Here is a 25,472-nt window from a genome sequence, read left to right as displayed (position 1 = left end):
TGTGTGTGTTGATTTGCTGTCATGATAGTAGAAGCCATTTACCCTTTCCTTTATATAGGCACCAAAGCTAGCTCTAATGGTTAAGAGTGAAGGAAGTAACTTGTGTACACACATGCAATAAGTAGGAGGTGTAAGTATATGGCAAATGCTTCCCCCAAGCCATAAAGCATTGTAGGCACCATACTTTACTATGTTGTAAGTTAAATAAGTATGGCCACACAAAAAATAAGCCTATGGGGATGAATAATAGCCCTATTTTATTTCAACAATCTCCATCTTAGCTCTAGTTTGATAAGTTTTTTATCGCCAATAAAACTTCGAAGAGCGTTCAAGTGCTGTAGAGTCCAAGTCCAAGCATTGTTGGAACTTGGTATTTAGAAGTGGTTTGGTAAACATATATGCTGAATTCTTTGATGTGTGAATCTTTTTCACCATAATCTCACAACAGTAACAATATCTCGGATAAAGTGATGTTTCACATCAATATGTTTGGTCTTGTCATGATAATAACTATTCTTGGTCAAATGAATAGCACTTTGATTTTCACAAAACATTGTAAGAATACCATGTGTTAGACCAAGTTCTTTCACCAAATCTCAGAGCCAAATAGCCTCATTCACACCCTTTGTTGCTAAAATATATTCCACTTCTGTCATAGACAATGCAACAATGGATTGAAGTGTAAAGATGTAACCAGAAAAATATCTTCTTATAGAATCATTTATATCTCAATGGTCGTTTGCCTTTGGGAGCTCCATCAATGCCCAAGTACCATTCTTAAGAAGACTTTCAATTTCTTCATTCATAGCCAATAGCTACTATGAAGAATCAGCACAAGAAACAACTTCTGTATAGCTGGTAGGTTCAACACCATCATTTACCTCTTGTGCAACTGACAATGCATAAGCAATTAAATTATCATCATTGGTATATCCAGTCAGCCTTTTAATTAGTCTTCTAGCTCTGTCTTGGACAATACAATAATCATCTTTATGTTTATGAATAGGAAATGCGGTAATGTCATCACAATCAACATAATGATCAACAATGTTTGATTCATTTGTAGAGGAAGATGAAACATCAACATTAGGAGCTGCATGCTTCACTATCAACTCCACCTAGTACCCTGTTAATTACCTGTACTAGTAGAAGAAGACATAACATATTGTTTTCTAGAAGATAATAATGTATCTTCATTATAAGTCACATCTCTACTAAGAATTAAATTTTGTGACTTTGGATAAAAACACCATAAACGTTGACCTTTAGACTTAGATGCATAACCAAGAAAGATGCGCTCAACTAGAGATGGCCAAATGGATAGACCGACCTGTTTCACCCATGGCCACAAATGCCTGCAATATTTTAAGCGGGCGCGACATGCCCACATTGTTTTAATAGACAAAATGGCATGCCCTGTCCATTTTAAAACGGGCTAAAGGACATACGGGCGGTTCGCGGACATTGATAATAAATATAAAATATAAAAAAAACTAATACAATAAAATAGAAAAAAATTAAATAAAGTAGTTGAAGAGAATTTTTTTAAAGAAAACTTTGATCTTTTATATGAAGTTGAATAAAACATACAACATTACAACTTCTTTAAGATATTAAATCACATTACATCACAGTTTATTTGAAATTTTTTTTAGTTTCAAGCCTGCGGGCCACCTGCATTGCCCTGTGGGCAATGCGAGCAAACAAATCGGGTGAAATGGACAAAAAGTCAAATTTTGTATGCTCTGCCCGTAAAAGTTTGTGGGCTATGTGAGCCGGCCCGCGGGCTTAACCCGTTTTGCCATCTATACACTCAACAACTCTTGGAGCTAATTTACCATCATTAACATGTGCATAAGTAGGACATCCAAGGATTCCTAAATTAGAATAATCAATAAGATTACCTGACCAAATTTATTCTCGAACTTTGAAGTAGGGGTGAGCAGCACCCGACCCTACTCGCTCACCCAACTTGGCCTGAACATGATTGAGTCTGAATAGGATCGTGTCTCATCAAGTCTAGGGTTGGGTTCATGTTTAAAAATTAGTCTCTTTCAATATTTAGGGTCGGGTAGGGGACAAGTATGACCCGGCCCGGACCTGGCCCATTGTTACCTAATCTTCATTTTGTATGTATTTTTATTTAATTATGTACATAGTAATGACATTTCTTTGGTCGAAATTTTTATTGATTCTCTAATTTTTCGGCATATATACATGATTAACAATATATATACATATATCATTTTATATGTCAAATTACATATTCATAATAATATATAATATCGAGAATAATTTATTTGAAAGGGATATGTATTATATTTAATCGGGTCTAGGGTCGAGTTCAAGTTCAAAGGTTGACTCAAATGACATTTAGGATCGGAATAACTTTGGATCTAGGGTCAGACCCGTGTTTAAAAAATGACCCGATCAACATTTAGGGTCGGATAAAGAAAAAGTCTTACCCGGTTCAACCCAACCCATGTTCACCCCTACTTTGAAGTCAAGTGTCAAATGTGGAGAACGATTGACCAAGTAACATGTAGTAGATACTACCTCGACCTAAAATTCACGTTGATACCATAACCCTCATTTGAGAGCATACAACAAGCTCTCTCAAGTAGATTCTTGTTCATCCGTTCTACAACACCGTTTTGTTGGGGATTTCAAGGAATGGTTTTGTATCTAGCAATACCATGATTCATGCAAGACTTATTAAAGTCATGATTAAAGAACTTCAATCCACTATTTGTTTTGAGTTTCTTCACTTTCTTCCTTGACTATGTTTTAACAAGACTTTTTTTACTTCTTGAAAGTAGGAAAAGTCTCATTTGTATGCTGTAAAAAATAAACCCAAACATTATAAGAAATATCATCAATGATAATTATCATATAGCGCCATCCTCCATGGGAAGAAACTTTAGAAGGCCCGAAAGGTCAGAATGAATGTAGTCAAGAATACCTTTAGTATGATAAGTTGTAGTGGAGAAACTAACTTTTTTCTATTTCCCAAAAACACAATGTTTATAAAACTCCAACTTACTGATGTCATGTTTACAAGGATGACATTGCTTTCTCAAAAGGTGCATATCTTTTTCACTCATATGAATCAGACGCATGTGCCATAATTTGGTGACGTCATTATCGACATTAAAAAAGATACAGTTTTTGAACTTGTCACAATAGAGCCTTGCAAGACATATAAACTATCGCTTCAGTTAGCTTTCAGTAATACCAGAACACCTTCCAATACTTTTAGAACTTCACCTTCAGTTGAATGCCTGCACCCGAGAGACTCTAGGGTGCCAAGAGAAATTAAGTTTCACTTCAAATCTGGAATATAACGAACATTATCCAAAGTTCTGACAACATCATTATGAATCTTGATCTAAATAGTACATATTCCTGCAACCTTGCATTGAGTATCATTTCCCATCAAAACAACACTATTACCAGCATGTTCAAAAGTGTTAAATAAGTCCTTATAAGGACACATATTGTTTTACTCCTCTTATTAGAAGAGATAACAAATAATAGAATATCAACGTCAGATTCGGCTTCAATGTTATCACCTTCAAGGGATTATTGAAATTTTCTCTTTTCTTGTTTTCTTGTTTTTTCTTCAAGATAAAACAATCAGGAATATCATGTCTTGGTTTTTTGCAATGGCGACAAGTTTTGTTGGATTTGCGTCCCCTGGATTGGGATTTGAAATTTTTGTACTTCGAACACTTAAGCCTTCACCCTTGTCCACATAATGAACTTCAAGATTAAATTTTTTTTTGGATAATAAATTATATTTAACATCTTCAAAGGATAAGGTATTATTGTTTCCATATAACATGATATCTTTAACGAAGAACCTCCTTGAATAAGAAAAGTTGGATTGATGAAAGCGTATTTTCTTCTAACTCGTGTCATTGATCATCAGTCATGGAAGCTGGTTTCTTTGACTACCCACCTGAAGCTTTCTTTAATTCGCTCTGGATAAGAACGACCTTTATTTGGACTTGTCAAATAGAAAAGCTAATCTTGCCATCAAACTTCTCAATGTTAAATTTTGTAGGCATTTTGAAATTCTCAATCAAGTAAGAGCTCTAAAGCCACTTGAGGAGCAAGAAAATAACACACAAGATTTAACGTGAAAACCCCCCTCAGTATGAGAGGTAAAAAACTATGGGCACTTACGAGCAAAGTGAAAAAAGTGAAATGGCATGTGTTGATTTGTTGTGATGATTGTAGAAGTCATTTACCCTTTCCTTTATATAGGCACCAAAGCTAGCTGGAATGCTTAAGAGTGAAGGAAATTACTACATGTAATAAGTAGGAGGTGCAAGTATATGGCAAATGCTAGCTTCCTCCAAGCTAGCATTGTAGGCACCACACTTTACTAAACATGATTTAGTATGTAAGTCAAATAAGTATTGCCACACAAAAAAATATGGCTATGTGGATAATTAAGAGCCATATTTTATCTCAACAATTATGTTTTGTGATAAATGATTTTGAAGAAGATTTGTTTAAACACTAGGGAGTGAAGCAGAATGGTCAGTTCATATGTGTTCATTTCCTACTTCTATTTCATGTTCACTTGATTTGCCTTTTTTGTCTCAGCTTCTTACTTATTCTTATGTAGGGCTTATTGATTACACAGATTTCTTAATTTTTTTTTTCATCCATGGTTTGGTGATAATTGACCTTCTTACTTCTTTTTTTTATATAAATATAATATACTTTTTTTTTTGTTAGAAGCACAACACCATTTTTCAAATTAGATCACATTCCTATAGTGGACTCTAATGGTTAATCTTGATCTCTTACTTGAAGATTAATAACATTGCAGAAATTTTATAATTATGATCTCAAATTGGAAGTTGTTTTAATATTACTTATTTCTATTATTTTTTTATCAATCTTCAAGTAAGTTTTTTATATTGCAGAAATTTTTGTGTTTCTTGCAATAATATTTGTCTTATAAAATAATTTGAAGAGGTAAAGAATACCTTCATGGCTATGACTGGAATATCATTAACATTCCTAAATTATTTTCTGCAAGACTTCATGGCATGCTATGGCTCCAACTTTTGGTAATTGGAGCAAGTGGATTTGTTACAGCTGCTAATGGCGCAACAACTATTGCTGGTTCCTTTTATGTTGAATTATCATTTGATTGTTGGTTGCAGGCCGTAGAGAAAAATAATATATTCATTATAATTCTTTTAACTATTTTATCAAATAAGATGGGAGCAATATATTGAAACATGTTTTATATGAAAACATAAAAGGATATTTCTATCGTAATATTTCATTAAATGACATGTGATATGCATATGACACTATTATTTAATGACCAACTAATGAGAGGGGTAGTCAATGTAACAAGCATATATAAATTAGAGGTAATCAATGTAACAAACATGTATAAATTAGGGGTAGTTTGTGGAGGTGCAAAAAAAAAAAAGATAGTTCCTATAATTTCATTAAAACTCATGAAAGATCTATATAATTTACCGTTATTATTATTATCTCAACTTCTTATGACTTTTCAGTCACTTTTTCTTATTGCAGGAGATAAGAAATCTGCATATAATAAAAGCAAGAACAGCTGACACAAAAATAGATTTCATTCTCATTGGTCATCTTGAAATGCTCCAAGTGTTTTTCTTGAGTGAGACTCCTTTCAAAGTAATGGAGAGACAAGTGACTTTTTGCTTTGTATTTTAAGGATAGAAGTGTAATATTATTACACATAAAAGAGATATAAATATCAATATATGTTATTTTTTGTTCACTTTTACACACCACTTACCTCTCCATTAATGGAGAGGAGTCTCACTTGTTTTTCTTGGTCATTTCAGTACATTACCCTATTTATTATCTTGTATATTAACTATTAATTTTAAATAATTAATAATATTTTTAAATATTTTATCTAAATTTTCTTTAAAATAATTTTATAAATGATTGGAGTCATTTATGATAAAATATGATTTAAAATTATTTTAGATGTGTTGGTTAAGAAAAAAGATTAATAAATGGGTCAATTTAAAATAAACCTTATAAGATGATTTTTAGGGTCATTAACCAATTTGAAATAAGATCTAAAGTTGATTATTAGGGTTTTTGTGCTGGTGGCTTGGATAGTTGTCATTAATAGTCTTCATCAAAACAAGTGTTGTATTTTCTTCAATAACACAACTTTCCTCCTCGGCAAGAGCTCTTCCTTATTCTTCATTTCTGCCATCACAATCTATCACCAATTTTTGGGTTCTCCATTATACTAGAGCAAAATAAGATGCCAACATACTGCAAATTATACGTGTGAACTAGTTGGTAGTTCGTACTTGGGAGAGGGAATTATGTGAATATGAGGAATACTTTTGCCTAACTATTGTGAAAATTAACAAAGTATTTTCCCTATACTTTGATGGAGCTATGATGGATGCTTGAAGTTCTATAAGAAAGCTGAATCCAAAGGTTCATACATAATGGCAAAAGTAATTCATAACCAGTTCCAAATTCAATACTCTTATTACATGAAAAGTTGCATGACAATTTTTTTAAATGATAGTGTGCTCAACATGAAGATACTTTTTAACATGTTCAAATTAGAGTAAAAGTTTCTTTGAGGAAGAAAGGTCAAAGTTTGTAGGCATGTGCTTATTAGATTTTTTAACAATATTTGTTATGAACAAGCAAGCAAGTCATCAAATAGTAAAATAAGATATAGAGAAGAGGGAACAAGCAAGTCATCAATTTGTGTCTACATCCTTCATGGAGTTAAATGACAACCACAATGTATTAGAGAATAAAGATTTGTGTTTGGGACTATTATTGTACATCATTACATTTACATAACACAAATTTATAGTTTTCCACCTCAACCCTTTTACTTAAGTTCAAGCCCATAATTTGTATTACAATTTTCTAGTGAAAAGGCTTGTTCCACTAGAATAGGAGTGATTTATACAAAAAAATTACTTTGATGAATATCACCAATCTCCATCTTTTGCGGTTGGGTTGAGGTCACTCTATAGTCTCGCATAAGTGAATGTTCAATAAGCTCAAACAATAACTAGACTTGTCTATGGTAATCAACTTGTTTAACAAGTCAGCTGCATTTTTTGAAGTGTGAACCTTTTGCAATTTTATTTGCCAAAAAGCCATCAACTTTATGATCTTATGAAATCTTACATCAATATGTTTAATCCTAGCACGACACACTTAGTCATTTGCCAAGAAGATAGTACTCATGTTGTCACAATGCAATGGAACTTCACCGTACTCAATGCCTAATTCATTTACTAGCCTTATAAACCATAGAGTTTTCTTCGAAGCTTTGCTAACTACCTTGTACTTTGCTTCAGTTGTTGACATAACAAACACATGCTAAATTTATGATCTCCCCATAATTGGTAGGCTTGCAAGGGTGAAGACAAAACCTATTTTGGATATTCTATCATCCACAAAACCTGTAGTCTCCTTCAAACGTAGGAAAATCAACTTGACTTCTTCACCATGTTGCTTCCTTTGTTTCAACGTGTACTTACACACTTGACTAATTGCTCGTGTCAAGTTTGATCTACTGCAAACCGCGAACCATATCATGCATCAAACAACCAACTGCACTAGCAAATAGATTATTTGACATGTATTTTTTTCTCTTCATCCATCTTTTGACTTTAATATGGGGAAACTTGAAGTGATTTATAGTAGTGTACTACTACTTTAACATTTCTCATATCACATATCTTTAGGATATTCTCAACATAGCTTTGTTGAGAGAGTCACAATTGTCTAGCTCATATGTCCTTGTTGTAAGTTCAAGATGCCAACTTAGAGGGGGTGAATTAGTTGTTGGGAGAATATGAATGATTTTTCTCCTATGATATCAAAGTGTAAGTGCATCAGATTATTTATACAGAATTCAACCAAGTAAAGCAAAAGTTAAATGACAAGAATGGGTAGAAGAGTACACAGAGAGTTTTTATACTGGTTCACCTTCTTATCCATCAAAGGTTACATTCAATACTCTTGTCGCACACGAGATTTTTCCACTAGATAATTTGAGTTGCAATTACAATTTCTCTCCCCGATACTTTTGTACCTTAAACACTCACAACTTATCTACCCTTGAAAATTCTTTTTTCAAGTGAACTCTTTTCCTTTTCTTAACACACCCTTGTGTCAAAAAGTTTATAACAAGGTGAAGAATTTCAACACTAGCTTTGGATTGCCTTTACAAGTTTTGAACAAATCTATAACTTGCAATCCTTGATCTCACAATATAAATACATAGTAAACAATGGTCTTAATCTTTTGAAAGTTTATAACACTTTGCACTTTATCAAGCAACTTCAGAAAATATGAAAGTTTAGAAACAAAGTTGCTTAAAAAAAATGTGCAGAAATTTGCTCACTAAGTATTTGAAAATTTTGTGTGATTGTGAATAATTTTCATATGTTGTGGTGTGTTTAAATTTGGATGTCTCGATGCCTTTAAATATGCTTCTAATAAGCCATGATATCCTTCCATAAAGAGGAGACACAATTGGAATGAAACCTATTTGCTTTGGATGAAAGTTGTTCATTTAAATTTGAAAATTTGGTTTCAATATCTATGTGTAATCGGTTATCACGAAGTGGTAATCGATTACCCAAACATTCTGTCCAAGGTGGTAATCAATTAATACACTGAATTAATCGATTACATCAGTCAGTTTTGCTTTGTAACTATTTTCTCAGTTAAGTAACCTGTTACGCAGTTCCAGTAACCTGTTACCAACTGCCTCATAGTTTAGGTAATCTGTTATCTAGTTCTGGTAACCTGTTAGTTAGGTCAAGTAACTCATTACTTAGCAATTTTGACTTAGCATTTTGACATATCCAATTCTTTTTTAAAATGATTTTCATTCTATGATTAGTTAAACATTGCTACTAAATATTTAAAGTTAGTGTAAAAGACTTAATCTATAATTTTCTTGAAGCTTGAATCTTCTATGTCTTCATGGTCTTATTCCTTTTCTTCTTTTTGTAATCTTGGTGTGTTCATCAAAACCGTGTCAAGATCAGGACCAAGATCTTCTTCTCACTTATAAATCTTCATCCTAAAAATAATTTGGTGCTCTAACTTTGAAACTGAGGTGTAATAATCAAACTACAATTCAAATTGCCTCAAATTCAATGTTTCATAAAAGAACAAAATACATAAAAGTTTAATATCACTGTATGAAAGTATTCAACTGGAGAATAAACAACTTACATATTTAAAAAGACTAGTAGAGTTGAGTGCTATGGTGAAAATTTGAACATGATTAACATATTCAACTTAAGGGTAGGCTTGAGAATTCTGTAAGAATTTGTAGTGTGTGAATGATGTATTATGACTTTTATGTTACTTGGACCCAATATAAATGCAAAGAACTGCAACATACTGTGTGGGAGCAAATATGCAGTTACACAATTTGTGTTACTGCATCTACCATGAACTATGATTAATAGAAGAAAATTTATTGAAGTTAAAAGTTTAATTATTAAGTATTTTTCTGACCAATCACAGCTGATGATACATGCAGTGGCACAAAGTGTGGGATAAAAGGTATGCTCTCATACCGGGTCTAGTTTTCCAAAATCTTTCTTTATACATCATCAATTGATTCAGTATCTGCTCATCCTCCAATTTTAGCCAGAATAAAAAAATAGATAGAGAAATTGCTGAATAGGTAAATCAAGTGTAGTAATAGTGATCCATGAAAAACTTGAGGTATAATCTTCAAAGAATGGCAGGATCTTTGTATCTCTTGAACACAGCTTCAATGTCTGCATAGATTTCTGCAGGTAAAGGCCGCTCAGTTGTTAGAAAAGCATCAATATCTTCTTTGAGTTGGTCCACCGAGGTCGCACCGATAATCGAACTTGTCATGAATGGACGGTCTCTTGCAAATCCAAGAGCAAGCTGAACAGGAGTTAGGCCATGTTTCTTGGCCAACTCAAGATATTCTATAGTTGCTTCCTGAAATTCACAAGGTCCACATTAAACTCACCTAAAAATTTTCAGTTAAAACAGCTGAGATAAGATTAAACTTTTTGTGTAAAATTCCATATTAAATCTCAATCAGTTCTTAAGATGGTAAAAAAAGAAAGAAAATTTAAATTTTGTTACCATATTATAGAACATAGTCCAAAAACTAAAACAAGAATTGTATCATACCCGGGCGATCGATTTGTTATATCTTTCCATGTAGCCAGGGAAGAGGTTCAACCTTCCCCTTTTAGCAGCTTCTGAATTTATGTCTATATATTTTCCTGACAGTGATCCACCTCCAAGTGGGGAATAGGACAGTAAGCCAATGTTACAATTCTTCGGATGGCAAACTTCCACGAGATCAGCTGCGAAAATGTAACCCAATTAAGCATTTAAAGAAGCTTGAACAAGAAAGAAGTTCAAATCAAGAGCCTATAACCAAAATTGAGCATCTGGGCATAAATTGGTAAATAATATCTCATTAACTATCTAAATTTTGATCTAATCTTTTCAAAACCTTAATGACATAAATAGATAATAAAAACTGCTAAAGTAACTAAAAGCAAATTATTGAATATTGATACTAATTCTCAATTTCTTCCATTAGCATCTATAAAGGTACTATGATTTACATAGATTTATTTGTGATACAAAATTGAGTATCACACACTTGGGGAGTTGGGGGAAAGGATAAGATATCCTCGAACTTAAGAGCTGAAAAAAGCTAAAACAAAACAGAGAAACTAAGAATGCAGCAAAGCTGCACAATGTCTTCACATATAAAAAATGGCTAATAATCCTTCAAAAAGAACCTTGGGCAGAACACTGAAGAGGGTCCAAGAACATAACCCTATCTAAAGCAAACTTAATGGGAAAGAGAAACTATCTAAGATTTGTGCTCTCTGGACAACTAGATGCACCAAATAACAGAGAAGTTAAAACATTGGCAAATAAATTTTGAACTTTTTACCCAAACCCTTTGAACTAATCTATAAAGTTGCTAAAGAGTAGAATGGCACTGTCTTCATTAAAAAAAATAGATAAATGTTTGCTCTCGAAAGGTGGCTGCATTGCAAAATGGAAATAGGTGATGTGAGGTCTGTAGATGAGTAACAAATCTTTCTGTTAATCCTGCTAAGATCGAATGACTAGAAAAAGACCAATAAGACGTTAGTCTAATGGTGTAAAGTCCTGCTAGATACCCAAAAAGACTAAAAAGTTAAATGTTCGATTCCTAGGAGCGGCACTTATTGAGAGAGATAAGCACGCACCCCGAAATGAGTTAGTTTCTTACGCATAAAGTGAAGGGATATCCTTAGTAGTACCAAAAATAATTTCAAGTAAAAGGACTTAGCCTTAGAGAAGTTTGGCCTTCAAAATAAGTTTGGGAATGAAGGATCTCTCATAGCTTGGAAAATGAATGGGAAGAGCTAACAAAAAGAATCCCTACTGTGAGGAATTGTAGAGAATTGAATAACCTCAACTGGCCTACTTCTTTCTAAATACTAATAAAGTGAAAATCCGAATTCAAATGAGGACAATGCATGGATAAGAAACTATTACTAGGAAACTCATGTAAAGATGAGATTAAGGAGTAGAGGAAAGGCAGACTGAGTACATATAAATATTCATCATATAGGTGTAAAGTATAATGAAGGTACTTTACTAGAATAACACACTTAAATCAACAATACCAAAAATTTAGCCCATCTCCAAGTACAAAGATAGGTAGAATGACACTTATTTTTCTTACCATCTTGAACCTTGCACCTCGGGTAACATAAGAACATATTGGTAGTTAAACTAAACCAATACAGAGAATTTGAAAACCCAACATAAAATGATAAAATTTTGGTTATCAATGCAAGGGTTGAGAATAGAGTGGAGAGAAAGGAGCAATATAGAGCTCTGAGAATTAAATAGTGGAAATTGAAGGGAGAGGAATATAGGAGCTTCAATCAAATAGTTTTTGAAGAAGGACTTTGGGAGGTACAAGGAAGTGCTAATCATATATAGGAGATGTCCAAAGAAATTAGGAAGATAACGAAGGAGATAATAATAGGCGAATTTAGAGGCTTTGAATCAAAGGATAAAGAATCATGGTTGTGGGACAAAAGTGTCCAAGACAAAGTTAAGATGAAAAGAGAATGTTTTAAATCATGGTCATTGTGTAAAAATACTAAATGTTGAAAAAATACAAGATAGCTAAGAAAGAGACCAATAAAGTGGACAGCGAAACTAAATATAAAACGTATGATAAGTTATATAAATCTCTCGGTGCCAAGGGAGGGGAAAGAAATACCTAAAGACTTGCAAATGTTAGGGAAAGAAAGACAAGGGACTTGAACCAAGTGAAATGCATTAAATATGAAGATGGAGAAGTCTTGGTGAATGACAAAGATATTAAGCAAAGATGAGGATCAAAATTATACATTTTATCATAGGATTCAGACGTTGGAGGTGAAAGAAGCTTCGAAAGGGATGGAGAATGACAAAATAGTTGGACCAGATAATATAACTATTGAGGCCTGAAAGGTTCTAGGAGAGTAGGGCTTTAATTAAATTACAAAGTTGTTTAATGATATCATGAGGTCTAAGAAGATGTCAAACGAATGGAAGAGAAACATTTTAATCCCTATTTATAAGAACAAGAATAACATATAAAATTGTGCAAACTATAGGGGGATTAAGCTCATTAGCCATACTATGAAGCTATGAGAGAAGATAGTTATGTGGAGGTTGAGACAAGAGACATGTATCACTAAAAATTATTTTAGTAGGAGGTCCTCCAATGTAGGTTGTATACTTGCTACAACAATTGATAAAAAGATACCAAAGGAATCAAATGCTCTTGCACATGGTCTTCATTAATTTGGATTGCCCATATTCGAACAACCAATGATACATATGAGGAGGTCAAGACTAGTATGAGAATGTCAGATGATGTCTCAAGGGATTTTCCTATTGCCATAAGACTACACCAATGATCAATATTGAACCTCTACTTATCTTAGATGTGCTTATCGAACATATCCAAGTATCGGTGCCACAAAACATGCTTTTTATGAAAAATATTGTATTAGTGGGAGACTGATAAGATTAGGCTTAAGCCTAGTATTAAAAATGTGTATAGAAGGAGAAATATGTAAGTCTAGTTAGAGATTTCCTAATTGTAACATATTTCCTAAAATATCCCTAAGTAGTTAGTTTGTTAGGCTTTCTATAATAATTTGTTAGTTAGGCTATAAATAGGGAGCTAGTTTCTTGGATGAGGGAGAGTTAAGTGGGAAGTAAATTCTGATTGTGGGGAAGTTCTACGCACGCCTATATGACGCGCAATTAGGGATGGAAACAGGTGAGACCACCTGTCAAGGACTTATTACCTAGCCTATAACAGGCCAAACGATATTTTTTTCATAAACATGTCAGGCTCAAGCTTTTTTAAAACCTATTTAACTTAACATGCTAGACTTTACGTTATCTAAAAGACCTATTAAACATAACAAGTCGACCTATTTAATTATATTATATTGTGATGATATACTAGTATTTATTATACATGAAATTTTAATATAAAAAATTATAATTTAATTGTTAGTGTTAGATGAGGCTATTTAAAAACAAATTTGTTAGCCTACTTAAATGCGAACTAATTGACCTATTTAAATGTTTTATAGTATAATAGGCTTTTAAATATACTAACATGTCAGACCATACTTTTAAACAGGTTAAGCCTAGGATTTAGAGAAATTTTAAATAGATAAACGAGCAGGACCCATGCTACTATATGCTATATAGGTTCGGCCAATTTAAGGCAAAGTTTGGCCTCATTTGTTTCTATCCTTACCTACAATGTTATATAGGACTAAATATTGGACGGTGAAATATCAACAAAAGATAAACTCCATGTAGTAGAGATGAGAATGTTGTGTTGGATGAGTGGACATATTAGAGAAAGTATGATTAGAAATGAATCCATTACGAAAAAAGTTGGAGGAGCCCCTATTGTGAAAAAATGGTAGAACCGCACCTTAGGTGGTTTGAACATAATGAAGAAGACCGGTAGATGCCCCAACAAGGAGAACAGATCAAATAGAGGTTAGTCCAATTCATAAATGAAGAGAGAAGCCAAGAAAAACCATAGGCAAAATGATTAGGAAAGATTTAGATGTCAATACTTTGTCAACATGATATATCATAGAACATTATAGTGTCATTCGATTTATGTAGCAGATCCCATCTAGTAGGATTAAGGCTTTGTTGTTATAGTTAAACTAAACCAAGCTAGCAAGTAATAATTTGTATAACATCAATCCTCTATTAATGAAGCTTATGCAACTCAACCCAAAAAACCAATATGTTCAAAGATTTAGATGCAGAGTTGCAGATCTTTTGTTTGGACTGTTTCGGAGCAACAATGCATTACTTCTAAGGGTGCTATATGTTTTGAGGAATATATGTTTTGAGGAAATAGCATATCAATTCACACAAATATTAAATTATCAGAACAGAAGGCGCATCAGCTTTGCATCACAAAGCAAGAAAATATGTAGTGGTATGAATGAGATTTAACCCATGTCAGAAAGGCACTTACCTTCAAAACGAGTTCTAACAAGCAAGCTGTAGCTATTTTGGATACTGACAATTTTTGGAAGTCCTTCAACTTTAGCTGCATGGACAAACTCCATCACTCCATATGAAGTCTCATTGGAAACACCGATGTAGCGTACCTGATGAATGAAAAAATAAAGAAAGTGTATCCCTTGAACATGCATGACAAAATGAACATGACATCCTGATATGGAAATAGGAATTCTACATTACCATTGGCACCATTGGCACTAGGGATACAAAAAAGTAAAGAGAGGAGGCAATGATTCATGGGCTGGTTAGACTATATTAGAATATTGAATTAATAGCTTTGTTATTTGTTTAAGTTTGATATTTGTTGTTAGAGAATTTGTTAGTTTCCTTTTGTGATCTGGCAATTTGTTATAGCTGCACTATCACTATATAAGTAACTCAAGGTTACTCTTGTAAGTCAAGTTTTTCATAATACAAAATCAGAAATAAAGTTCTTCATTATTCTCTCGGTTTCTCTCTTCCCTTCTCTCCTTGCCTTTCTGTTTTTACATGGTATCACGCCATGGCTACCACAATCACCAACATTGGGACCGTTCCTTCTTCTCCTCCTTTCTCTCCTTCCGCTGCATCACCATTGCAAGCAGTTTCCTCGCCACTTGTTCTTCCTCTTCCTTCGATGAAGTTAATAGAGAAGAACTACTTAGTGTGGCGCCATTTCATGCTTGCAACCCTAACATCGAATCGTGCGAATCGGTTTGTGTTAGGAACAGAATACTTTCGCTGGGAAGAACTTGATCAATCGGTGGTTTCCTGGATTCTGAATTCTCTTTCCGAAAGCTTGCAACCGCGTGTTGTTGGCTGTATTCACTCCTAGCAACTGTGGGAAGAACTTGATTCGTTTTGCAACTCACAAACAAAAGCACGAAGTCGACAGTTACGTTCTCAACTTCGTTCTATCTCGCAAGGTTCAAGTTCTATCTCTGAGTATTTTACTAAGATCAAAAGTCTTGTTGATGCGCTGATCTTCATTGGAACTCCTATTTCCAATTCAGAACATATTGACTACATTCTTGATGGTCTCAATGAAGAATATCAACCGGTTATTACTTCCATTGAGAGTCAAATGGATCTCCCAACTATTCATAACCTAGAATCCTTTCTTCTCACCTTTGAGGCACGACTTGAGAAAGGAAAACATAAAGCTCTCTCAGATGCGTTCTCGGTGAATATTGTTTCAGATTCACCTCACAAAAACACACATGTAACCTCAAATCAGAAGTATTCACCAATAGCTCCATCTCATTTTTATCTTTCACGATTTGATCCGCAAAATCCTTCTCAATACTCTGGTTTTGGTGCTACTGGTAATCACCGTGGTGATTATGGAACCAGTCGTGGACGACGGGGAGGTTATGGTAGTCGTCACCGTGGTGGTAGAGCTCAGGGTCGTTCTTCTCTTTTGTGTGTATTGCAACCGTCATGGACATGGCGTCATTTCTTGCTATTATGCGCCTCCTAACTTTGGAGGATCTCTATCCTACGCTGGTCCTCCTGGACACCACATGGATAGAATGATCAACTATACTCCACGTCAGCAGCAAATGACTTCTGGTACTTCCTTCTTCCCTAACTATGGGCCTACAAAATATCTGGCCCATTTCTATCCAGAATATCCTGGTGAATTTTGACAAGGACATACTAGACCCTATTCCTCTAATTTTGGGGAGATTCTCTTCTTGGGCCAGGCCCATCTCCTGGCCACAAATATATGCATCAATCGTATGCAATGACCACACACAGTGATCCCCGTGAACATCCTCCTCCTCCTTCATCCAAAGACAATAAAAGAGTGTCTTGGTACCCTGACTCTGGAGCAACAAATCATCTGACTGCAGATGCTTCCCTTGTGCATGAACCGGTTGAAACCTTTGGTCATGACCACATCTATATGGGTAATGGCAAGGGTATACCTATCAAATCTGTTGGCAATTCCTTTTTTACTTCTTCTATCAATTCATCTGCTTCCTTTTCATTAAATAAACTTCTATTTGTTCCAGAAATCACTAAAAATCTCATCAGTGTGTCTCAATTTGCTAAAGATAACTTTTGCTATTTTGAATTTCATCCTTATGATTGTTTTGTGAAATCACAGGATACTAATGAAACTCTTCTACATGGATCTCTAACTAAGGAAGGACTCTATGCCTTTCAAGGTCTTCTTCTTACATCTCCGTCTTGTTGTGCTCATTTCACTAGTTCTAGTCACTGTCATACTTCTAGTACAAGTTAGTGTAATAACTCTAGTTCTAGTCCTTGTAATAATTCTAGTTCCAATATTTGTAACAATTCTAGTTCAACTTCTGTTTACTCTCTTTGGCATTCTAGGCTAGGTCATCCTCATGAGGCTGTTGTAAAGAATGTTTTACAATTGTGTAAGATACCTCATACTAATAAAACTGTGTTTGATTTCTGCACTTCGTGTTGCATGGGCAAAACTCATAGACTTTATGCTCCTAATTCACTCACAGTTTACACTACTCCCTTTGATCTTGTTTATGTTGATTTGTGGGGTCTTGCACCTGTTCACTCTGTTATAGGTTTCAGATACAACCTTTCCATTGTTGATGCTTATAGCAAGCACACATGGATCTTTCTTTTAAACCAGAAGTCTGAAACTCTCTCTCTGTTTCAGTATTTCTTAAAATTTGTTCACACTCAACTCAATCACACTGTTAAAGCAGTACAGAGTGATTATGGTGGTGAGTTCAGACCCTTTACTGCTTTCTTAAAGTCCTTTGGGATAGTGCATAGGATTTCATGTCCTCACACCCATCACCAACAAGGAACTGTGGAAAGAAAGCATAGGCATATAGTTGAAACTGGTCTTACTTTGTTGAGTCATGCTCACTTACCCATGATCTACTGGGATCATGCTTTCATCACTGCTGTTTTTTTAATAAACAGACTTCCTTTTCTGTCTCTGAAATCTCGTTCTCCCTTTCAAATTCTGTTTGGAAAAGCTCCTGATTACAACACACTCAAAGTCTTCGGATATTCTTGTTTTCTTCTTTTAAGACCCTTCAACAAACACAAGCTCAATCCCAGAAGCTCTGAATGTATTTTTCTTGGTTACTCGTTAAGTCACAAAGGCTACAAATGCCTCTCTAAAGAGGGTAAGATCTACATTTCAAAAGATGTGATTTTCAATGAATATCACTTTCCTTTTAAACCACCTATTTCAATCTCTCCACCTTCTCCTGTGTCTCCTACTTCTTCATCTATACCTTTGAGTTTTCACCCTATACCACCTCATCTTTCTTCTTTGTCCTCTGCCGAATCTTCTCCCAGTCCACATCATACTGCTTCATTGCAGTCTTCTCCTCTCCATTCTGCAACATGTTTACCTCTTGGTAATTTTCATAGTCCACTACACACTCCCTTATCTGAGTCTTCTCTTGTACCCACTAATTCCTCACCGTCTTCCTCTTCACCTTCTTAATACTTACCTTCTGCTCCTTCAACCACCTCTATCGTGTCTCGGAATTCTTCTCCACCACCAACATCTCACCCAATGCAAACCAGATCAAAGTCTAGAATACACAGAACTATAGTTCCTAGTGTGCAACTCACTCAACATGAGCCTTCGAGTGCTAAATCTGCCCTGGCCAATCCAGTTTGGCTTCAAGCCATGAAAACTGAATATGATGCCCTCATAGCTCTTGGTACATGGACTCTAATGCCTCTACCTCCTCACAAACAAGCTATTGGGTGCAAATGGGTTTTTCGAGTGAAAGAAGACCCTGATGGTTCTGTTAACAAATACAAAGCCCGACTTGTTGCCAAAGGATTTCATCAAAAGCATGGAGTGGACTACAATGAAACATTCTCTCTTGTCATCAAGCCTGTGACAATAAGGATTCTGCTCACTCTTGCTATCACTCATCACTAGTTAATTGAACAGTTGGACATTAATAATGCCTTTCTCAATGGCATTCTAGAAGAAGAAGTTTACATGACTCAACCAATTGGATTTCAACATGAAGATAAGACTCTTGTGTGCAAACTTAATAAAGCTATATATGGTTTAAAACATGCTCCTAGACAGTGGTTTGAGAAATTAAAAGGTTCACTAATCAAGCTTGGCTTCAAAGTCAGCAAGTGTGACAACTCTCTGTTTATTCACACATCTCTCAATCATCAACTCTATATTCTAGTGTATGTTGATGATATTATTGTAACAGGATCCTCCTCTTCTTTGGTCAAACAAGTCATAAAGGATCTTAGCCACACTTTTGCTTTGAAGCAACTAGGGCGGTTGGACTACTTCTTGGGAATTGAAGTCAAACATAAGAAAGATGGTTCTTTTTTTCTTTCTCAGTCAAAATACATACGGGACCTTCTTGACAGAGCAAACCTTGCCACTGCTAAGGCTCATATGTCTCCTATGGCCAGCAATTGCAAGCTCACCAAACACGGTTCTGATAACTTTGATGATCCAACCTTTTATAGGTCTATTGTAGGAGCTTTACAATATGCCACTATCACTAGACCTGACATTACTTACTCTAACAACAAGGTTTGCCAATTTTTGGCTAAACCATTAAACACTCACTGGACTGCAGTAAAGCGAATTCTTAGGTATCTTCAAGACACAAAATCTTTGGGTTTGTCCCTTACTCCTGCCAACTGAAAGAGTGGCCTTTCTCTAACTGCCTATTGTGATGCTGACTGGGCCTTTGACATGGATGACAGAAAGTCCACCTCTGGGGCTTGTCTCTATCTTGGTTCAAATCTTGTTACCTAGTGGTCTAAGAAACAATAAACCATCTCAAGATCAAGCACTGAAGCAGAGTACAGAAGTCTAGCTCTTGCCACTCAAGAATTGATGTGGATTGAGTCCTTGCTCAAGGAACTTCATGTTTCCTACATTACTCCTACCATCTACTGTGATAATTTGAACACTATAGCAATGTTTCATAATCATGTGCTACATAATAGGACCAAACACATTGAGCTAGACCTTTATTTTGTCAGGGACAATATTCAGAATAAATCTCTCAATGTCAAAGACATTCCATCTAAATTCCAAACGACTGATATTCTCACCAAACCTCTGCCTAACAATCTGTTCATGATCTTGAGGAATCAACTAAAGATTCTTGGCATCAACTCAGATCTCTAACCAAGTCGAAGCTTGTCTCCCACCCTTCTGTTCAGGGGGAAATATTAGAATATTGAATTAATAGCTTTGTTATTGGTTTAAGTTTGATATTTGCTGTTAGAAAATTTGTTAGTTTCCTTTTGTGATCTGGCAGTTTGTTATAAATGCACAGTCACTATATAAGTAACTCAAGGTTACTCTTGTAAGTCAAGTTTTTCATAATACAAAATCAGAAATAAAGTTCTTTCTTATTCTCTCGGTTTCTCTCTTCCCTTCTCTCCTTGCCTTTCTGTTTTTACAGACTAGAATAGTTGAAGCATGAAGTAAATTGATAGAAATCACTTACCTTTCCTTCTTTAATAAGTTCTTGAAAAGCTTGTAACTGTTCAACAAATGGCACACTAGACCTCCATTTTGAAGGATCATAGGAATATTCACCAAATAGTGCAACATAGCGATCCGGCCTATATCGAAGCAGGACACCATGTATTCAATCAATATCTCAAACAGTTTGTACTTTTGGTTTCTGTCTTAAAAAGGCAAACATGACAAAATCTGCATATTGTCTAGCTTCATCAAGCAAATATTCAATTTTTTTAATGAAGATGACATTTATACCAGCATAAAGAAAATTTATGGATGAAATAATCTTTTAGACTAAATAAATAATTCTTCAATACAGTTATTTCAATTATGTTACATGATTTGAAAAGTAAAAACAAAAACAGATACTAGAACAAAAAACAACTAAAAGAGCTTGGGAACTAAAATGGAAATTTTGAAGTTCACTGAGGTTATGCCCAGTTAACCCAGCTCAAAAAATTTAACACCTGATTTGTTAACATATATAAATGACATTAACATATATGAAAACAGTTATATATTATGCATGTAGAAGTTATATAGGAAGAACAGAAAAAAGAGACAATATTATTAATGATATATGTTGTGTTGTTTTAGAAAACATTAACATTCATAGTTTTCAGAATTTTAGTAATAATATAGGTAAGTACAAGTGTATACAACGAATATAAGCCCATAAAACTACTAACTTAGTAAGACTACTCAAACAATAAGAATCCTAATATTTCAACAAAGCATCTTCACACAAGTTACCAAAACATATTTACATGCATTCAAATCAGATACATCACCAACAAAAGATAAAAGCACGATACCGATGTTTAAATTCTGTATACTCACCAGTGAATTTGCAATAAATCAATATAGTCAGTGCCAAGACGCTTGAGGCTTTTCTCTACACTTTCCTTGATATTTGCAGCATCAACCCGCAAAATATTTGCATTGTCACGTAGGTAACTCGACCTCTCAGAATAACCGCATACTTTTGTTGCTAATATAATCTATGCACAAAGATGGTACACAATAGTTAAAAAGTCAATGCTCAACAAAGAAAACATACTAAATGGATGAAAGCCATTCTCAATCCTGAAGCAAGAACACAAGCAAATAAGAATGACAATTAGTACATAAGATACAGTTTAACCATATCCGCATTATCTCAAATGGGAAGTAATCAAGTAATAATACTTTTAATTGTTTGTCTTAAAGGGACGGCATAGTGCACGAGGCTCCCACCTGGTGGGGTCCGGGGAGAGTATATGTATGCAGCCTTATACCCATAAAAGAAGTCATTTTCAAAGCACAAAAAAATAAGAATGGACAGAGTTATCAATTGTGTACCCAAATACCTTATCACGAGATTGAGACTTCAGCCAGCTACCAACATAGAGATCAGTACTTCCTTGTGTCTCTTTCTTCATTGGAATCGGATACTGCAAACCGATGGCCAATTGTCAGTGAAGCTGACAAGAAACAGAAAACTGGTGGATAACAAGATAATAATATGGGACATGTTCGAAAACAGAAGCATTTTTAGTAGTACTTCAGAAAAGATTATAGTGCCAATAGTATACTTGGTTACAAAGTGACTGGAGCTGTTAGTAGCCTCAGAGGATGTTTGACTACTTAACTTCTGATCTTAGTTACTCCAATCTAATTTTGCCTATTTATAGGCTTGATCCACAGCCAAAGAGAGGTTGTTTGTCTCTCTGGATATTTCCAAAGAGAGGTTGTTAAATTTTACAGTCATGGTTGCAGTTACATTGTGTTAACCGTAATTATGGAAAATTGCAGGAAATTGTGACCAATGTGGCCGCAATCGCGGTTGTGGAGTGCAATTTAAAACAGTGGTTATTACCGAAACAGGGGGGAAAAGAGAACAAACCAGTTACAAAAGTAACAAATAGATTGGATGGGTTTAAAATAATTAGTATTAGTAGGTAGGTGTATTTCCAACTAGATTACATGTAGATGTGTGATAAGGCTCATACCCGGCCAAGGGTTACTAATGTATATAAAAGAGGAAAAAGGTAAGTTTGGTTAGAATAACAAACTTTCATTTTCCTACCATTGGGTAGTTAAGTCAGTTAGGGGAGGGGCAGTCTATAAATAGAAGAATATTGTTAGAGGGGAAGTTAGTTTTTGAGTGTTAATCAACTGATTGTGGAATCAGTGGAGTAGGATCGAGGGATCCTCCATTCTCTTGTAAACTTCTACCTCAATTTCAATAAAAACTCTCTTTAGAACCCTAGCAGAAACAATTGGATTCTGTGTTAGGGGCATTTCTTCTTCAAATTACTTTCTTTTTCTGTTACTAAGGATACCAGTGTCTAACAATGTGATTCACGAAACACACTAAACAGACCTAATGGAAAAATAAAGATCCCAAAGTAGTATTAATTCTTGCTGGACATTGTTCGACAAATTTAAATTTGAGCAATAATAAAGTGGATGGCAATGAGGACAATAGGGTGTGTGCTAATAAACCATCTACCCCTTGGCAGTGTTAGAATAACTATGCTATCACAACAATAGTAATACGAATCATATGAATTGGTTCTTATGCATTTACATATCAAATATCATATGAAACATCTTATTCTTATATGTATCAAGCTTATTATACTTGAGACAAAATAACCATTATCTAAGCAAAATGATAAAAGCAATCCAGACATTGCACCAAAAGCTTTACATGTCATGAAGCTAGTTGAACAAAGATGTGTTGCCATGAGATGGAACTTGGAAGCAAATGCACATTAGATTTGAAGAACTTACCGCCTCAGCAGTATCTAGAGCATTAATTCCGTTCTCAAATGCATAATTAAGTATGTCATGTGATTCTTTCTCTGTATTTTGTTCCCCAAAGGTCATCTGAAATATTGCATCAATCAATCATCAATAAACCCCACATATTAAGTAAAAAGGAAAATAAGTGAACCAATTGAGATAGCTATGACTAATTGATAAAAAGGAGGTTTAAACTAAGGCATACAGAAAAGTTACCAGTTAATTAAGTGAAACCAATTCAGAAGGTTACATCAAACTTGTAAGAACATGACCTTTTTTTATGACTTCATTTGAAATTAATTGGTTATTTGAGTGATATTAGAGTCTCTTCAACCAAGTAGTCAAGAGTTTAACCCTTGACACCACCATTGTTCTAATAAAACCAAAAGTTCAGCACAAGTTTCACAGGCTTGTGCTTTCTCTACTGGAATAGCTTAAAGTGCTTTTGCTTGAGGATTGTGTTAGAGTAATAATCATTCTTGGGCCTTATCAGCTTAAGCTTTTCAGATGAAATTGATCTTAAAAGCCTAAGGCTTATGCTTTTCAGCTCCGAATTAAGATAAACAGCTAGATCACATTCACATGCATTAAGTTTAATCTTGAACATTTCATCTTCTTATCCTTTTTCTTCTTTGTCCTTTGTCATAGGTGATAATTGCTATCTTTCCACAATAAATAGAAGTGAACATTAGCATCTGATATTCTTGAACTAAAGAATTATGGCATGCATATTCAGCCATTCTGTTATGTTAAACATTTACACATAAAAACTCCTACTAAACTTAAATTCTGCTGTAAATTTGATGTGAAGGAGAAGCTAAAAATTCCAAAAAAAAATTCAACTCATTTGAAATGGAAGAAGAATGAACTTCTTCCACGTTCCAATCTCTGAACAACAAGAAAGCTTTCTCCTAGTGGGTAGGGTTCACTCACAGTAACATGAAACGTGATTCTCTTGGCATGAGTACATAGTACGCGCTACGTTACCCTATCAAAGTATCGGTTCGATATGTTATAAGTATTTTAGGTTATCCAAGTAAACCCAATACCCTAATATCCAATACTATCACAACCTAATTTCATTCAAACCCTAATTTATCCAGTCTCTATCTTCTTCTTTATTGGTCTCTTTCTCTGTGGCGGCTCCTCTTTTCTCTTCTCTCTTTCTCTATTTTTTTTAGTAGGGCTATTAGCCTCATTCTCGTTCGTATTCTGCAGGTGGAGTTGTATCATTAGACATATGACGGTTTGAAGCTCAAGGATGAGGAAAATGACATCAAAATGATGGTTCGCTTAGAACTGAGTATCAATATGCGAATCGGGGTATGTTGGGTCCAAAAACACCGCGAATCGATACTGGCAAATTGATTCACGGTTCTCCAGCCAAACCAGCGAATCTGATTTCAATGGGTTGACTAAATGAATCAAATGATGTCACAATGTCCAATAATAAAACATGCATGCCTACAACAGACAAAGCATTTAATTCCGATTCTGTCTTAATAGTTTTGCACATAGATTTTTTTAGCCTCAACTACCAGGCTACCCTCAATCTTATCTACTCTTCTTTATACATATCCCCGTCCACGTAACCTAAGCCGAAATTATGCTATTTTTTTAGAATACATTTTCAATAATATTTACAAAAAATGCTACTTTCTTTCATTTTATTGATTTAAAAGTTTCTTTCCACCACAAAACTTTAAATTAAATTTAATTAAATCAAAATACAAAACAGGGTATTTTCCACAACATAGATAAAATAAAAAGAGAAAATTAACCAATTCGAATGAGAAGATAAGTCTAGTAAACTTACAGTACCAAGAGTGATTTCACTAATGTTAAGGTCAGAGTCACCAAGCTTCCTATACTCCAATGAATTCTTCTGGGCACAAACGAGTGTGCTCTTCTTCCTCACACTTGTTTCAGTGAGAGGCATTGAAAAGAGACGAGGCTTGTTGGAAGAAGAAGGAGAAGAAGAAGAAGAACGAGCAATGGGAGAGAAGAGAGAACACAAAGAAGAGGCCATGGCTATCTGAAACTGAATCCTCTACCTTACTCGGGTGGTTTCTAAGATAAAGAGATTTGAGAATAATAAGAGCGGTGCGAATGAAACTATCTTCAACGTATGTTCTTTATTATGTGGTCAAGTTTAACGTGTAATCGTACAATCCAATTAGCCAAACTGGTGAACTCTCTCTTTTGGATGGGGAAGCTCTATTTCCAAGATCAATGAGAATGGGTTAAAAAGAATATTCACCTCATCATTTCGCACAACAAATTTGGTTCAAGCCGACCTTAAAATTGAACTCGATACATGAAGGAGTTGAACATAAGTTGGATATAATTCTATTCTAGTTATACTTAAATTCAGTCATTAATTTTGTTAAATTCAACTTACCAAAAGGGTGAAACTTAAAATTTATTTTAGATTTCTCTTTTTTTCTTATTATTTATTTCACTCACCATTTTGGTCTGTTGGATTTAAGAAAATAAACGACTGAGAATGAGTGTAACTAGTGTAACTTAAATTGAATATAAACGTATCTCT

General features: G+C 34.6%; 1 protein-coding gene across 1 annotated transcript; it reads right to left on the bottom strand.

The window, feature by feature from the left end:
- Nucleotides 1-9,291: 9,291 nt before the first annotated feature.
- On the bottom strand, nucleotides 9,292-25,077 carry LOC109339053 (protein tas). The gene is made up of 8 exons (XM_019576415.1): nucleotides 24,738-25,077; nucleotides 22,910-23,005; nucleotides 21,481-21,564; nucleotides 20,972-21,132; nucleotides 20,115-20,232; nucleotides 14,618-14,753; nucleotides 10,210-10,388; nucleotides 9,292-10,011 (listed from the first exon to the last, which is right to left on the bottom strand). The coding sequence occupies exons 1-8, from the start codon at nucleotides 24,948-24,950 to the stop codon at nucleotides 9,772-9,774; spliced, it is 1,227 nt and encodes a 408-aa protein (XP_019431960.1). The 5' UTR covers nucleotides 24,951-25,077; the 3' UTR covers nucleotides 9,292-9,771.
- Nucleotides 25,078-25,472: the final 395 nt, after the last annotated feature.

Source organism: Lupinus angustifolius, unplaced genomic scaffold (assembly GCF_001865875.1).
Source record: "Lupinus angustifolius cultivar Tanjil unplaced genomic scaffold, LupAngTanjil_v1.0 Scaffold_54_23, whole genome shotgun sequence".
Lineage (NCBI taxonomy): Eukaryota > Viridiplantae > Streptophyta > Magnoliopsida > Fabales > Fabaceae > Lupinus > Lupinus angustifolius.
This window is presented reverse-complemented; position numbering and strand designations above follow the sequence as displayed.

What these genes read in the sequence shown, in the direction of transcription:
- LOC109339053 (XM_019576415.1), bottom strand. Translation starts at nt 24,950, where the DNA reads ATGGCCTCTTCTTTGTGTTCTCTCTTCTCTCCCATTGCTCGTTCTTCT. An exon ending in GTGAAATCACTCTTGGTACT is followed by an intron (nt 23,006 to 24,737) that starts GTAAGTTTACTA and finishes GCAATATTTCAG; the next exon opens with ATGACCTTTGGGGAACAAAA. An exon ending in AGTCTCAATCTCGTGATAAG is followed by an intron (nt 21,133 to 21,480) that starts GTATTTGGGTAC and finishes CTTTGTGCATAG; the next exon opens with ATTATATTAGCAACAAAAGT.